The sequence below is a fragment of the Pelodiscus sinensis genome, chromosome 12, assembly GCF_049634645.1.
Source record: "Pelodiscus sinensis isolate JC-2024 chromosome 12, ASM4963464v1, whole genome shotgun sequence".
In the NCBI taxonomy this organism is placed as follows: domain Eukaryota; kingdom Metazoa; phylum Chordata; order Testudines; family Trionychidae; genus Pelodiscus; species Pelodiscus sinensis.
This window is the reverse complement of record NC_134722.1, coordinates 5305378-5321854: the sequence shown is the minus strand read 5'-3', so window position 1 is coordinate 5321854 and position 16477 is coordinate 5305378. Positions and strand designations below refer to the sequence as shown.

The following is a 16477-nucleotide window of genomic DNA, read 5'->3' as shown; positions in this document are numbered from 1 at the left end:
TGACCTGGGGCTTCGCTGGACGGCTCTGGTCTCCGGTACTTGCAGTCCGGTTCTGTGTCCTGACCTGTGATGCGCTCCCAGAATAGCAGTAACCCGGTTTCTCTCTCTCTTTCTCTTCTCATTTAAAAGGGCTCGAATGCCAGAGGCCGAAGCGTCAGAACTCAAGTGACGACATCGAGGTCCTCTCCACGGAAAGCCCGCTCCAGCAAGAGAGCCCGGAGTTCTACAGGAAAGGCACCACCCCTTCGGACCTCACGCCCGATGACAGCCCCCTGCAAAGCTTCCCCGCCAGCCCCTCCTCCACCCCGCCACTGGGCCCCACCTGCAGGACCAAGAGCGCCCATTTCTCCAGACAGATCTCGGTGGACGAAGAGAGGGGTGGGGAGATCCAGATGTTGCTGGAGGGACGTGGCGGGGACTACTTGAGGCCCAACAGCTGGAGCGAAGACAAAGCCGGTGGGCCATGTGGCGTCAGAAGCGGAACCCAGCGCAGCGGACACTTGGGGCCTGCCTCCCTCCCCGAAGATTACAGAGGCCGGAGCGGAAGGCACAAACATGCAGCCTCCAACCACAAGCAAAGAGAGAGGTGGACAGAGCTCCCGGCCACGGTGTCTTGGACTTCACACCACCGGTCCCACAACCACAGCTCAGGGAGCACCCGGCTGCTCGAGCTGGAGGAGGAGAAGCTAAGCAATTACGAGATGGAAATGAAACCCCTCCTGAGGATGGATTCTTATATGCAAGAGATTCACACCCAAAAAAGACATTATAGTAAAGCAGGCCCCTGCAGGAGCCTGGCTGAGGACCACCGTGGGGAAGACCGGGGATTTGGGGTTCAGAGACTGAGGTCTAAGTCCCAGAACAAAGAGAATTTCAGGCCAGCCTCCTCTGCTGAGCCCACAGTGCAGAAACTGGAGAATCTGAGGTTCGGGGACAAAGCTGAACCCCGGCTATTAAGGTGGGACTTAACCTTCTCCCCGCCACAGAAATCCTTACCTGTTGCACTAGAGTCGGAAGAGGAAAATGGGGACGAGCTCAAATCCAGTACGGTAAGTAGACAAACGTGGGTCGTGAAGGTGACTGAGAAATCGGATGCCCAGGCGAACTGGAGCTGATTCAGGGCCACTGCCGTGCTACAAAGATGTGGAAGAAAATTCACACCATGAGAAAAACTGACCCCCACCCCAACCAACCCCCTTTAGTACCTTGACTTCTCCCCCTTTCACTCCACACAAGGGATCGAGTACAGGCTGCAGCTCTCTAAACCAGAACTCTCTGGTCCGCCAATGGATCAGGGAATCCCGGCATGCTGGTGAGGGTGTGGGGCGGGGAGCACACGTGACCCAGCTGGGCTGCAGGGCAGGGGGAGTGGGATTTGGGAAGCCTGTGAGGGGAGCAGTGCGGGGGTGGCAGGCTCACAGCAACGGGGCCAGACATGACTTCCCTGGTCCAGAAAAATGCCTCATCTGGAACCAGTCAGGTCCTGAGGGTGCCAGACCAGGGAGGTCCAACCTGTACAATGAAAGGTGGGTTTTGCAGCTTGCAAGAGCTTATTTTGCTGGCAGGTCCACTTCCAGGGGCATGGAGCTGGGGTCCCCCCACACCTTTGCCTGAGTCCCACAGTGTCCGTCGGCCCTGCTGAGCAGGAGCTTTAGGAATAGAAGGGGAGTTACCGTTGCCGACATGGGATACCAATACCACCTATTAATATACCTAGCACGATAGCAGCCTTTTTCACTACTGCATCGCATTGCTGACTCATATTTAATTTGTGATCCACTCTGACCCCCCCAGCTCTTTTCATCAGGACTTGCATCCGGCGAGCCATGCCCCATTTTGTAGCGGTGACGCAACTGGGAACACTTTCCCTGCAAGTTAAAGGCGTCTGTGGCGTGTTAGGAGAAGTTATAGGTGCAGGACACGGCATGGGTGACGTTTTTCCTTCCAGCTCTGTACCGTACCCAGTGCCTCAGTGCAGTGCCGGGGAAGTGCCATGTCTTAGATGAGGCAGGCGAGGACCAGAACGCTTGTGATCATCAGCGTTCCCAGCGCACTTCTGAGGGAAGACATATTATTAAACCCTGGTGGCCCTAGACGTAAGTCCACCTTCTGCCTCCCTAATTGTCCCGCTGGTACTCGCACTTGGCGGAAGCACAGATCCCTTCCTGTACTGACGTGTTGATCTGACCCGGTTAATAGCGATTGTGTTGCACCCCAGAGGTGGCTGCATTTCTGGACTGGATGGAATGAATCCTTAACAAAGGGGCCACATCCCACCTTTTGCTCCACAGGGGAAGCAGAAGCTTAACCTGCATCACGAAAGAGGGGCTATCACACCTCATTCATGGCTGCAACATACTCGTAAGATGTTTGGATGGAAGGCGCTATCACCGTGTCAAGTAGGGTTATTACTTTATGGTCCGTCAGCATCCCAGTTATTCAGCTGTTCTCCCCAGTGTGAGCCTGGTACAGGGTTTGACCCATAGTGTACGAAACTGTAAGAAGGGTGCTGTTGGTTATTAGCGTGAGCATTGGGCTGAGAGGCAGGAATTCCTGAATTCCAACCCAGCCTGGGACCCAGATTTTTAGGGTGACAGGAGGAGTCACTTGCGTTCCTTGGGTCTGTCTATCAAATGGGAATGACAGAGGTGGAAGTAAGGTGGTGGGGTGCACCCTGGGGTGCAGCTCCGTCAAGAACTGGCTGAGCTGCAGCAAAGGCCAACAGAGAGCTGGCTGGGACCTGGGTTGTGATAGGACAGCACCGGTAAGACATTTAAGTTCCTTTCACTGCTGGGGAGCGATAATAATCTTTACCTCCCTCCCAAAGATGTTCAGATAACTGGGTTCTGTTTGCACAAGCAGATTAATGCTAGAGAAGCGAGAAGTATAGGTCAATGGAGGGATGATAGGAGTTACTACAGAGAACTTTCTGGGTGTCTGGCTGGTGAGTCTTGCCCACATGCTCAGGGTTTAGCTGATCGCCATATTTGGGGTCGGGAAGGAATTTTCCTCCAGGGTAGATTGGCAGAGGCCCTGGAGGTTTTTCGCCTTCCTCTGTAGCATGGGGTACAGATCACAGCTGGAGGATTCTCTGCCTCTTGGGATCTTCAAAGTATTTGAAGGCTTCAGTATCTGAGATATAGGTGAGAGGATTATTTTAGGAGGGGTGGGTGAGATTCTGTGGCCTGCACTGTGCAGGGGGTCAGACTAGATGATCATAATGGTCCCTTCTGACCTTAAAGTCTATGAGTCTATAAGTCTATAAGTATTATTGATAAGCTTTGGGATCCCTATGGGGGTGCATCTACACTGCACCCACAGCTCGAAATAAGAGACGCAATTTGAGCCATTCAAAATAAATCGCTATTCTGAAACGTCCTTTACTCCTCATGGAACGAGGCTTACAAGGACGTTGGGATAGCGAGCCTGTTAGATTTTGAAATAATGGGCGTGCTCAGAGGACACGGAATAGCTATTTTGGGACACCTCCAGTATCCTGAAATAGTGCTGCAGTGTAGACATAATCTGTGAGAGCTAACTAGCAGTAAATATCCACAAAGCCTGTGGAAGTCACTGGGGTACGTCTAGACTGCATCCCTCTTGTCAACAGAGGGATGCAAATCAAGCACGTCGAAATTGCTAATGAAGGAGGGATTTAAATATCCCGAGCTTCATTAGCATAAACATGGCTGCTGCTTTTTTTCGAAACGGAGCTGTCGAATCTGTCGAAAATAAACCCTTTTTCGACAGATCCTGTATTCCTTAAGAAATGAGGTTTACAGGATCTGTCGAAAAGGGTTTATTTTTGACAGCTCCTCATCTAGATGGCTGGGTTTTTTTCAAAAAATCTCCATTTAAAAAAAAAAGTGGCAGCCATGTTTATGCTAATGAAGCGCGGGATATTTAAATCCCTGCTTCATTAGCAATTTCGAGGTGCATAATCTTCATCGCTCTATCGACAGTGAGGTATAGTCTAGACACAGCCTGGGAGCTTGTAGGTTTTTTGTCTGACCGTAAGTGTTGGCAGGAGCTTGGGCTAAGCCACATGTCTGTTACCTGTAATACCCAGGGTGACCTCACAAGAACTAAAGGAGAAATCCAGCCTTTCTAGTGGGGTTGGCCCTAGCCTAGCAAGTGATCTCACTTGGGCACACAAACTCAGTGCATCAGATACTCTCCCAGAGTTAGACAAGTTTCTGCAGTTTGCAGGCACCGAACCCAACCTCCCTGCTGGAGACTTCGATACACACCGGGAGCCAGCATTCAGATCCTGGCTTCAGAGCTAAAGAAACCTGACGACAAGACAGACCTCACGGACTAGCAAGCAGGCCCAGCCTGCATGGAAGGACGCACACACAAGCCATTAGAATGCACGTCGTCCTTTGCAGCGCAATAGCTGTGAAGCAGCATGCTTGGTTTTCTCACATTCCTAACCAAGCGTGGAACAGATGGCGAAGGTTTGGGTTGAAGTTAACGAAAGACAGAAGGAGAGAGGATATGCGGATGTAAATAGCCCATGTTGCTGGAGACTCTTTGTTCTAGAAGGAGTTTTGTTGCATTAACAGGGAGGAAGGGAGAAAGAGCTTTGTCGAATGAGTATACCTAGGCAGGCTTGCTGATCTGGGGGAGGTGATTGACTCGGGGCCCAGTGATTGTAAAGGGCCCGGAACTTGTAGCAGCAGTGGCTGGAAGCTCAGGTCCTTTAGAATCGCTGTGAGAGCGCCACATGGCTCACAGGCCCGTGTCTTGCGCTCTGGATGGCTCTGAGGGCCAGCGGAGAGGGGGAGCCCTTCCACCAACGCCCCACCCCTTCTGGGAGCTGGGGGCCCCCACGTTGCTGAGGGGCCCAGCAATCCTGTCAACTCCCCTGTATCTAGGACACAAAACATCACCCACCCCCAGCATAAGAAGATTGTGTGGCATGCATGTAACATGTGGCATGCATGTAACCTCTTCAAGGACCACCAAACACTTCACCCACCTTAATGAGTTTCGTCTCACTATGACTAGAGGTAGCCACGTAGGATAAGCTCCATTTTACAGATGAGAAAACCAAGGCACAGAGCAGTTAAGCCCCTTGTCCGAGATCGTACAGTGAATCAGTATCAGAGCCTGGAAAGAGACATAGCACCTTTTAGTTCTGTGCCATCAGAACGATAGGGTTCATGAGTGGAAACCCCAAACCTGTGCAAAGTATTGCAGCCGTGGATTTCCCAGACAGGCATCCAGTTTTCCAAAGCAGGCTTAAGTCTATCCAACCTTTCCAGAGAATCCCCTAAAATGCCAGTTTTAGACATACCTTCCTATTTCCAGCAGGCAGAGAGCCCCGATGCAGCGCCTCCCGATGGAGAGATTGTGCTCCTGCAGAAGTCTGCAGGCTCCCACACAGCTGTCAGCTTGCCCAGTGGCCCCACTTTCCTGCCCTTCCCAGCGCTGCCGTTTGCAAACCTGTTTGCTGAAAAAGACATTTCTCCTCTCAAAGACGGCTCCGAGAAAGGAAGAAAAGGATGCTGTTAGCTGGGTGCTTGTGCGGCCGCTCAGGATCACTTCTGATGCCACCTAGCTGATTAGCAGTGCTAGGTGTTTGTTTCTACTCGGGTTGCCTCAGTGCACATTAAAAAAAATTATTCTGCACATGGTTGGAAAAAATCTGGATGGAAAAGATTAGTGGGAACATTGCTGGGCAGGGCTATTTTTGACCTTCCCGGAGCATCCCTGAGAATCACCCTTGCACAACTAATAAGCAAAAGTTCTTCTTCACACAGCGCATAGTCAACCTGTGGAACTCCTTGCCAGAGGAGGCTGTGAAGGCTAGAACTATAAGAGAGTTTAAAGAGAAGCTAGATAAATTCATGGGGGTTAGGTCCATAAAAGGCTACTAGCCAAGGGGTAGGAATGGTGTCCCTGGCCTCTGTTTGTCAGAGGCTGGAGATGGATGGCACAAAACAAATTGATCATTGTCTTCAGTCCCCCCCCCCCCTCTGGGGCCACTGTCGGCAGACAGGCTACTGGGCTAGATGGACCTTTGGTCTGACCCAGTTCAGCTGTTCTTATGTTCTTATGTTCACAACAACCTGTTTTAAAAATAATCTACCATAAACCAGCACCACACAAGCCTCTAATGAGACCAGACTATCAGGTCCTACAGGTTGGACCTCCCTGGTCAGGCACCCTTGGGACTTGAGCAGTCCCGGATGAGGGATTTGCTGGACCAAGGAAGGGCCCCTCAGCTACGCAGCACTTAGCCCTGGTCCTGCTCCTGTGGTTCCAGACCCATTGCTGGGCAACATGGGGCCATGGCTGGCCTGACCTGGTCCCAGCTGGGTTGCCATAGCAGCACCAGCTCTGCTGTTGGGCCTGCGCACAGATCCCGTCAAGCTGCTGGCCTGCCCCAGCCTTAGCTGGGTTGCCGCAGTCACAGCCTTGCTGCCCCAGCCGTGGATGGGTTTCCCCTGCTGGGCTGCCATGTCCCGGCCTTGCCCTGCTGTCACCATGTGTGGGGCACTAAGCTGCTGGGCCTCCTGCCCCGGGGCTCTCTCATCCAGGAACATCTGTGTTGCCGGACCAGAGTCCCGATTTAGGGAGGTGCCACATGGCGTTGCAACAGCCTCTCTCCTATGGGTGGCCGGTCCAAATCCAGTCCCGCTCTGTAATGGCCACGAGTCATGACCATCCAATAGCTCTAGGTTGCCCCATGTGAAGTGATCAGGGTGGGTTCCGTACCGTTCCCAGTTCCCATGCCTGGCTCTAGTCCCACTCCTTGTGATAAGAGTTGAAGTACTGTGGAGGCTGCACCTTCCCTGAGTGGTGATCCCTCCAGGCCAGAGCCGAACAACACTGGCAGGAATTTGGGAAACAGGCACGGCCTTGGCATGTACTTTCTGTGGCTAAAATGTCTCAGAGGGGTCACCGTTAGTATGTAACTTTAGAAACAGCTAGTAGTCCTGTTGGCATCTTAGAAATGAACAAATATATATAATCATGAGCTTTTGTGGGTAAAATCCACTTCATCAAATGAGTTGAAGTGGAAATAACAGAATCCAAGAGATAAATAACAGCAAAAAGGCATTTACCTGCCAATTGTAGGAGCTGTGTTAATTAAGCTAAGTAAGTAGGCTAGATGTGTCCCATTCATAGCTTTTGATGTGGAAATGCAAATATTAAAGGCAGGGGAAAATGGCTTTGTATTGCATTAACCAGTTAATGTCCCTATTCAAGCCCAAGGTCACAGTGTCAAATTTGCAAATGCAGGACAATGTAGCACTTTAAAGACTAACAAGATGGTTTATTAGATGATGAGCTTTCGTGGGCCAGACCCACTTCCTCAGAGGAAGTGGGTCTGGCCCACGAAAGCTCATCATCTAATAAACCATCTTGTTAGTCTTTAAAGTGCTACATTGTCCTGCATTTTGCTTCAGCTACCCCAGACTAACACGGCTACATCTCTACCAAATTTGCAAATGAATTCCAGCTCTGCAGCCTCTCTGTAGGTAGTGAAATTCCTTTGTAGAAGAATGTTCTCTATGTATTTTTTGGTAATCTCTACGGTGCCATGGGATGCCTTGTTGTTTTTCCAGGGATAGTCAGGGGATGCCAGTCTTCGGGGTGCTCAAGCCTGAACTCAAGTTATATGAAACATTTAAAAAAAGGGTTTTTTTTAAAATTCTCTTGATTGTTCTGAGTGTGTGATCCTGCACACCCAGAACAAACTCACATCAACAGGCAGCAGAGGAATAGGGAAATGGACGGGCAACTACTGGCAGCTATATTGTGAGGTTGGGGAGGGAACCAACTGTATGATGCAGAAATCTGTCCTGTGTGGTCCTTAGATTTCTGTATCCACTAGGCCACTCTTTGAAAAAGAGAAGTCACTTTTGGGGTGTTATAGGGAAGAGAGTCTTTACAATGCCAACTGCCTTTTACTCATCAGTGCAAAATTCATCCCATTTTGAGGAAGAGGAGAATAAACACGTAACTTGAGTTACAAATGGGCCAAGCAACTGCATCTCCTAGGCAAGATGATGAGCTGGTGGGTCCTTGTTCAGGCAAGAATTCAGAGCTATACCAAACCGCTTCATTCATTTGACTTTTCTAAGGTAGCAGGTGTGATCACATTTAGATGATGAAGCACGTAGCGGGACACATTCTGGTCTCACTGGAATCTATGACAAACCACTTGTTGATTTCAACAGGACCAGTACTTGGGCCTTTGTCATTCTCCTTTCACAGATGTTAGTTATTAAAGCCCTGTCCACTTTTGGGTACACCCTGCGCTACCAAAAATCTGTGTTCACCTTGAACACATTTTCCCCCGCCTCCACACATTGTCAGATACAGGTTTGGTATTCTCAGTTATGTGCTAAAATCCTGTCCTATTTCAAACTACTCAAGGACAACTATCATGGGCCTCAGTGGAGCCAGATGTTCAGTGAAGGTTGCGAAAGTTGTATTTGATTAAGGACCGCAGAAATGTCCCTGTTCAACTTCTACTACAGGCAGTCCCCGGGTTACATGGATCCGACTTACATCGGATCCCTACTTACAAACGGGGTGAGGCAACCCCACACTAGCTGCTTCCCCCCAGCAGACCAGGGAGATGCGAAGCTAGCGCCCCCCCCCCCACTCCCTCCAGCAGACCAGGGAGACGCAGAGCAGCTTTTCTCAGCAGACACCTCAGCTTGAGAATAAAGGACTGAGGGAAGTGAGGTGTGGGAGAATAAAACTGAGCTCTGGAGAAATGTTTGGCTAGAGTTTCCCCTACAATATGTACCAGTTCCGACTTACATACAAATTCAACTTAAGAACAAACCTACAGTCCCTATCTTGTACGTAACCTGGGGACTGCCTGTACTAGCAGGGTATTATAAACAAAAAGAAAAATAAATTCCAGTGGGCAGCTTCTTTCTTCCTTTCTTTCGTTCTTTCTTTCTTTCCTTTTCTTCCTGTGAAAGGGAGCCAGCCAGCCTGTAATTAGCACCTCTCAGTTGAGGCATCACATTGGAAGTGATGCAGGCGCCAGTGGAGGCTGCTTGGCCAGGTATTGAGCCAGGGGGAGGATACCTGAGAGACGAAGGTGATATGAGTCAATGCTTAAGGGGGGAAGGAAGAGGGGCGGATGGAATCCAGCAGCTCTCCCCAGAAATAGAACCTCCCAACCTACGTAGGTGACAAATGTTCCTTTCTCGGCTCTTTCAGGGGTTTTCAAAATATTTTAAAGGGATTGCACTTTGGGATGGAGAATTTGCGTCTGAAAACGTAGTCACCTCCCGTCCCAAAGAATATGAACCAACCGATAAAAATAGCAACTTGCTGTTGCCGCTGCAATGAACAAGCACCCACCTCTTGTGCCAACAAAGACTCTTTCTAACTGGTGTTTAAGGCTCTGTCTACACCACACAGCTTTTAGCCACGTGGCTGTGTCGGCCCTTGTTTGGGGCTGAGCCAGGATGGGGCCATGCTTGCCTATCACCTCCCTTTATGGCCCGTGGATACTATGTCACAGTGACTACACACAACAAGCAGTGACGTTGTAGAGGCACAGCAACATAAGTCTGGGAGGGACCTCAAGGGGGCGCCTAGTCCATCCCCACACACTGAGGCAGGATGAAGGGCTCTCATAGTCATCCCTGGCACATCTGTCTGATTCAGGGGTGGGCAAACGTTTCAGCCCAAGGGCCAGATCAGGGAATGGTAACTTTATGGCAGCCCCGTGCTCTCAGAATTGGGGCTGGAGTGTGTGTTTATTGGGGTGAGTGGGGGGGAAGGGCTCTGGGAGTGGGGCCAGGGATGAGGAGTTTGGGGAGTAGGTGGGTGCTCTGGGCTGAGACTGAGGAGTTCAGAGGGCGGGAGGGGGATTAAGGCTGGGGTAAGAGGTTGGGGTGTGGTTGTGGGGGTGACTCAGAGGTGCACACTCTGGCCAGCACTTACCTCTTCAAGCAACTCCATGTTCCCCCAGCCAGCTCCTATACAGAGGCGCAACCAGGTGTTTCTGTGTATTGCGCTGTCCGCAGGTGCCAGCCCTGCAGCTCCCAGTGGCTGTGGTTCCCAGACAATGGGAGCTGCTGGGGTGATGCGAGGAGCAGAGGCAACACACGGCGCCCCCTGGCTGCCCTAACATGAAGAAGCCGGAGAGGGACATGCTTCTAGGAGCCATGCGGCGCCACAGCACACTCAGAGCACAGCAAGCCCCAGATCCCAGGCCCACCCCGGTCTACCTTGTTCCTAAAATGCTCCATTGATGGCGAGTCCACAATTAATTCGTTTCATTGTCTTTAGCGTTAGAAAGTTTTCCTTAATATCAAATCTAAGGCTTTCTTGCTGCAAACTAAGCTCATTATGGCTCGTTCTCCCATCAGTGGGCATGGAGAACTATACATAAACCTATACATAAACTGACTCGACAAAGTGCTGTCAAATGAACTACGGCATGGGGAAAGAAATGCAATACTATTTTTTTTCTTCTAATCTCTTTCATGTACAGCCATCACAGGAGTACGTGTAACAATGCTAAGTAAATAGTTCTCAGGCAGAAGTGTGGTGTTCAACTTGACAGCGTCCTTTTCAAACCCTTTTGATCTCAAGAGGCCTTTTGATGCCGCTGAAGGATTTAGCCTCCTTTTTATTGTCCTTGTCATCCTGTATGGCTACATCTACACTGGCATGATTTTCCGGAAATGCTTTTAATGAAAAAGTTTTCCGTTAAAAGCATTTTCAGAAAAGAGCGTCTAGATTGGCAGGACGCTTTTCCGCAAAAGCACTTTTTGCGGAAGAGCATCCGTGGCCAATCTAGACGCGCTTTTCCGCAAAAAAGCCCCGATTGCCATTCTTGCGATCGGGGCTTTTTTTGCGGAAAACAAATCTCAGATGTCTACACTGGCCCTTTTGCGCAAAAGTTTTTCGGAAAAAGACTTTTGCCTGAACGGGAGCAGCATAGTATTTCCGCAGAAGCACTGACAATCTTACATGAGATTGTCAGTGCTTTTGCGGAAATTCAAGCAGCCAGTGTAGACAGCTGGCAAGTTTTTCCGCAAAAGCAGAGGATTTTGCGGAAAAACTTGCCAGTCTAGACACAGCCTATGTGTTTTGAGAGGGACCTAACTCAACCTCTCACACCGTGAACTCTTTCACCTCCTACGTCCCAGCTACGGAAAAATTTGGATCAAGATTTGGATCGCAGCTTTGTGGCCTGCCTCCTCTCCTGATACTTAAACAAACTAAAATCTGAGCTCACCCCCTAACTTTGGAAACGTTGGCATTTGGAGCTAGAATCCTCCACTCACCCCCACCCCTTCAGCTAGTCATACCATGGGCACTTAGGCTGTGTTGGCAGAATGTGCACTAACCCATATGACGGAATTGCAATAAAGTTGCAAACACCCAGACACAAGCCTCACAGCCTGCTTGAACAGGGAGCCCCTTGAGCTGTTCTTGGTTTGTTGTAAAATCTCTCAGATGACTGTTTTTTAGCTAGGTGCAATGTAAATAAAACATACCTTCACACACTATATAAGGCCCTCATCCTGTGATGTTCTGACTTCACTGGGACTCAGCATCTTGCAGGATGTGTCCCCAAATAGACATATAGCAGGGGTGGCTAACCTGTGGCTCATGAGCTGCATCAGCTCTTCAAAGGAAAAATTGTAGTTCCCGCACCCACGACTCTTCTCACGGACCCCTGCTCTGAACTTTTTAGGGCAGGGCGCCGCTTGGCGCAGAGAGAGATGACGCTGCAGCCAACAGAAGCCTGCTTGGGCCACATGTGGCTCTTAAAGGGGGCAGCTTTTTTTTTTTTTTTTTTTTTTTGCTCAACAACTTCCCTCGGCTCTTTGCACTGTATCCACCACTATTTTGGCTCTTCGTCTGTAATGGGTTGGCCACCCCTGGCATATATGTATCCGTATCACAGCAGTAATGGATCGAAGGTGCAATTCCTAAGGGTTAATGAACGTCAATGGGAATTTTTTTTCTGAGTGGGGACTCCAGGACGAGGATTTTATTTCTATGAGCTCTCCATTCTGACCTGTCAGCTTCTTACGACTTACACACTGCCCAGCATCAGCCCTTCCTGTAGCCAGGCCAGCGAGAGGATACAAAGGCTCCATGCAATACACTCAGAGCCCTTGCAGGGCCAAGTAATTAGCCTGGCAGGTGCTCAGCGACTAAGGTGATGGGCGTCAGCAAAAGCCCACAGAACTGTAGACAGTGTTTGTTACTGGCACCACAAAGCAGCTTGCCAGCTAACTCCGCCCCACGGCAGCATTATGCGGCTTGTCGGTAATGCCCCAGCGCCGAAGGATGACTGCTTCTTTTAGGCAACTACCTGCGGGTCAGACGCTCTTTATGCTCACTTCCTAGCAACCCTGTTTGCATGGGTGTAAATGAAAATTGCCCCCCATGTGTCACTTAGCCAGTGCTCTTTAACTATTGAGCAGCAACTTGTTCCTACAGTTTGCATGGGATCTAGTGTTCAGCAAAACTGACATCCATCTGCAGATTTTTCAGCATTTTCCCCGGGCTGAGGTTTTTTGCTGAGCAGCATCCACAGTAATTACACTCAAGAGATCCCAGAGGGATTCCTAGTAACCGCACTACAGTTTCCATGGCAGAGATAACAAAGGTCAGATGCTGTGATAACAAATATCAATGGAGTATTAATATTTTAATGAACAATCCCAGGGTTTTATTTGTGAAGTACACCTCCTTCCATCCCCCTCCCCGCCTGCCCACATTCCCAGAAAGACACGTGGGTTGATGTACAAGTTAGTAACACACAGAATCATGAGACAGACATGATGGTATTTAGATTCGGCATGGATGAGATTATTAAACAGCACTACTAGAGCCAGGTTGGAAGCTACATTCAAAACAGAAAGCGTACGGAAATATGTATGCTTCATTATTATTTCACTAGCCAATTAGCCCGTCATAAGATGGGATTTTCAGGTCTCTTCTCCACGTCAGTCTTCTCTCCTGAGCCTCCGTCTCTTCTCTCGCTCTGTCTCTCTCTCTCCTCCTCTTACTGCCTCCCTCCCTGCCTCAGCTCTCCTCCCACTCCTGCCTCTCTCTCTGTCTCGCTCTTTCGCTTCTCCGCCCCCTCCTGCCTCTCACTCGGGGGACCGCAGAGCCCAAACGGCCACTTTCTCCGCTTGCTCCCCCACGGTGGCCCGGCTGAGCAAGCAGAGCAAGCAGCCATTTGGGCTCCCCCGTGGCGGCCCGGCTGAGCGGCACAGAAGTCAGCTTAGCGCCACGGTGGCAAGCGAAGGGGGGGGCAGTGACACGGCCGGGGGCGGGGCCTGGAGCCGCTGTCACGCCGCACGTCACCACCCCGCCCCCCTTCGCCTCCCTCCGTAGCGCTTGACTGACTTCTGCACTGCGCAGCAAGGCCACCGCGGGGCAGCAAGCGGGGCAAGTGGCCGTTTGGGCCCGCCCTCCCTCCCCGTGCAGCACGGCAACAGCGCCACCCAGAGGGAACAGCCAGTGTTTCAGCATTACAGAGTCACAGACATTGGGCTACTATATATATGATAGCAGGGGTCCATTTTATTTCTCATAGATCCTTGCCTTGGGCCACACCCCCAGTGCATGCATCATTTGGGAAGTCATGCATTTCAAGTCCTTAGGATTTATGGGCCCATATGCAATACTGTTAAATCTGTGCCCCCCAATGACAGCCCGGGGGAAGGGGAAATGATGCTTTTTTAGAGATGTGATTTTACAGTCTTCAGCAACAGGCTAATGAAATATTTTAACGCACATTTTAAACTAAGGTCCTATAGACTAACACAGTCAATTCAGAAACTGACAGCATCTACCTGGGGTTGGCAAATGCCTGTTAAATAGCTTCATTGCCACTTGAATCGCTACTAGCTCTGGCAAGCCTTTTCACTTAGTGAACTAGATGCTCTCCGGAGGAAGCAGAGCCACAGAACAGACATAGGAAGAGGCAGGAGGGTGGCTAGTAAGACCAAGTAGTGCCCCAAATTTTCAGGGGCCCTACCCAATGGTGTATTCTGCCTATAAGTAAGGACGTCTCTGTTTAAAGGCCAAGGACTTGATTCTCATTAAAGCCCATTTACACCCAATTTACCCCCCCCCCCCAATTCCAGGCCCCTTTACACTGCCAGGGAGAAATAAAGAGGCCTTAGGATAAATAAGCATCAGGCCCCAGAGCTCCGTGTGGAAAGGTCCCACAGCCCCACATGGAAAGACCCCAGAGCCCCACATGGAAAGACCCCAGAGCCCCACGTGAAAGGCCCCACCGCCCCACGTGGAAAGGCCCCACCGCCCCATGTGGAAAGGTGAGTGAGTGAAAGGTGTATCAATATACTAATTCCCTTCTGCGGCTGTGGTCAGCCTGCTGTTCCCCCTGCATGTCGTTGCATGGCTCCTTCAGGGTAAAGCAGGGTTTGGAAATCTGACGCGGGGCTGGGGAGTGAAATTTTGAAGCTATGCCCAGCCTTTACAAGGGCCATGGACTGGAAAGTTTAAATAGCTCCTTGCCGTGCCTGGGCTCACTGCCTAGAGTCTCTCGCTGTTCTCCTGCACAGCGGCTCTTTGGAGGCCCTGTGAATCAAGTTCCACGTGCTCCAAGGAGGCATGAGCGCTAGCCGCAGAACTCAGCTCAGCCTATGGCGTTGGCAGCCCCCCCAGTCTGCAGGAAAGCCAGTCCCAGGTGTTGGTCTGGGCTTCTCTCTGTGGCAAAGGATCAGTTACCATATCACTAATGTGTGTGCGGGGAGTGGCGGGGGGGAATGCCACTGACCTACTGGAGTGGTGTGTGGCATCTTCAGGCACCAGGCACTCGGGTGAAAGGGATTTTTGGACTTTTGTCTGAATGTGGGTTTCTTTGGTTAAAGATCCCAGCATGGTCTACAGTGCAGGTGTAACCCACACACCTTCTGGCTGTGGCACCGTCCCATGTAGTGGCACTTAGACCACATGAACAGAGAAAGAATGAGTGTGCTTGTGATGGGGTGGACTAGGCCTGACACCCTCCACACCCTTCCTCCCCCCGCTGCAGGCTGGAGGCCTTGCTGCACCTTGCCCCAGGGAGATGAGCAGAAAAGAGGTCCTCCAGGCGGACTAGAGTAGAGGCTTCTGTTGCATCCAGTCAGGGCCCAGCAACCTGAAATAAAAGCAGCTGCGGGGCCAAGGGCAGGCAGTTCCTTGCTGGCGTTTGGTGCAGTCAGACCTAGGGATTGACTGGGAAGACAGTGGCACCTTGGACACGTCCAAGTATGAGCTGGACTTTAGACCTGGTTAAAGCCAGGTCCAGCGGCTGAAGACCAGCCGTTAACAGACTACAACAGTTTACACAACCCGGGACAGGGTACTGGGAGGACGTGACCTGGGAACCGGGAGAGGGAGAGGGCAGTTTCTTGGGGAAGTAGCCCAGGGAGCGAGTCAGGGTCCCTAAGCTGGGACCCAGAGGAGAGGGTGGGTCTGAATCCCCTCCCAACAGCTACAAAAGGGAATAAGAAGAAGCCTGGTCCCAGGTGACCAACCAGGAAAGCCATCAGAGACACCGCCAGTCCAGTGGAGAAGTCACGGACGCACCCTTCGCCACAAGGGGGGGTTCACAAGAGAGGAAGCCCCTTCACAATACTCTATAGCCTTATCTGAGAGCTAGCCATCTTTAACTGACACTCTAGAGGCTCATGCACTAAGCTCCAGAGGTCCCAAGTTTGGTTCCGCCTGCCGCCTTTACTCCATAAAGTCACTTTATCTGCTGGTTCTAAAATGCTGCAGTTCATGGAAGTTTACCAACCTGTTGCCAGCTTGAGGACAGGCCTGAATTTCCTCCAGAGTGCATTGGCCCATGCTGAGGCATGTTTCATCTTCCTCCAGGGCACCAATCAGGAAGAGAGGGTGCATCTCCCAGGTGAATCAGTTCCCTCATGATTGCAGGGGATGGGAGGGGCATGGGTAGATCTTTGGTGGAGGTTAAAGCACAAAGCTGTCAAATCAGAAGCCCCAGCATAAGCAACATTTACAAGTTCATCAGGACGTATAATTGAAGCTGAAGCAAAACCCTGAAAGGTTACAACGCTTTATCCTCGATGAGCCAGAACTCTGACCCTTCTGCAAAGACATTCCAGTGACTTTACAGCTGAGCAATCGCTACATCTTGGGAGCAGGGTCAGGACAGGGAGAGAAAGGGCCAATGTGAAAAGCAAAGAGATGCAATAGGCTGAAAGAATGTCAGACATCGGCTGCCCCCTTTGCAAGGACCCCCCAAAAACAACTGCATGGGCAGAAAGGATTTTTAAGCCCAGCTTGCTTTATTCATATGCTTACGGACCTCCATCGGCAAGACTTACCGTCTTTTAGCGAATATACCCCGCACCCAAATATACCCTGCGGTTTTTGCTTTTTGAGTTAAAAAAATCTTGTATACCCCACACACAAGTATAACCCGCGTGGTACACAAGGCTGTGCCGGGGTATATTTATGGTGGGGGGAGGGAGAAATTAGCCAG

The 16477-nt window shown here is 50.7% G+C and overlaps 1 protein-coding gene and 1 long non-coding RNA gene across 2 annotated transcripts in view; one reads left to right on the top strand and one right to left on the bottom strand.

The window, feature by feature from the left end:
• Positions 1 to 16477, top strand: part of JPH3 (junctophilin 3) — a 165882-nt gene that overhangs the window by 143695 nt on the left and 5710 nt on the right. Inside the window, exon 5 of the mRNA XM_075939927.1 lies at positions 130 to 1049. Within this exon, the coding sequence (XP_075796042.1) occupies positions 130 to 1049 (920 nt within the window). The remainder of the gene's footprint in view (positions 1 to 129; positions 1050 to 16477) is intronic.
• LOC142831044 (uncharacterized) lies at positions 1005 to 9423 on the bottom strand. Its single transcript, XR_012906633.1, has 4 exons — positions 9340 to 9423; positions 5300 to 5455; positions 4982 to 5112; positions 1005 to 1133 (listed from the first exon to the last, which is right to left on the bottom strand). It is a non-coding gene; the product is annotated as an uncharacterized LOC142831044 (long non-coding RNA).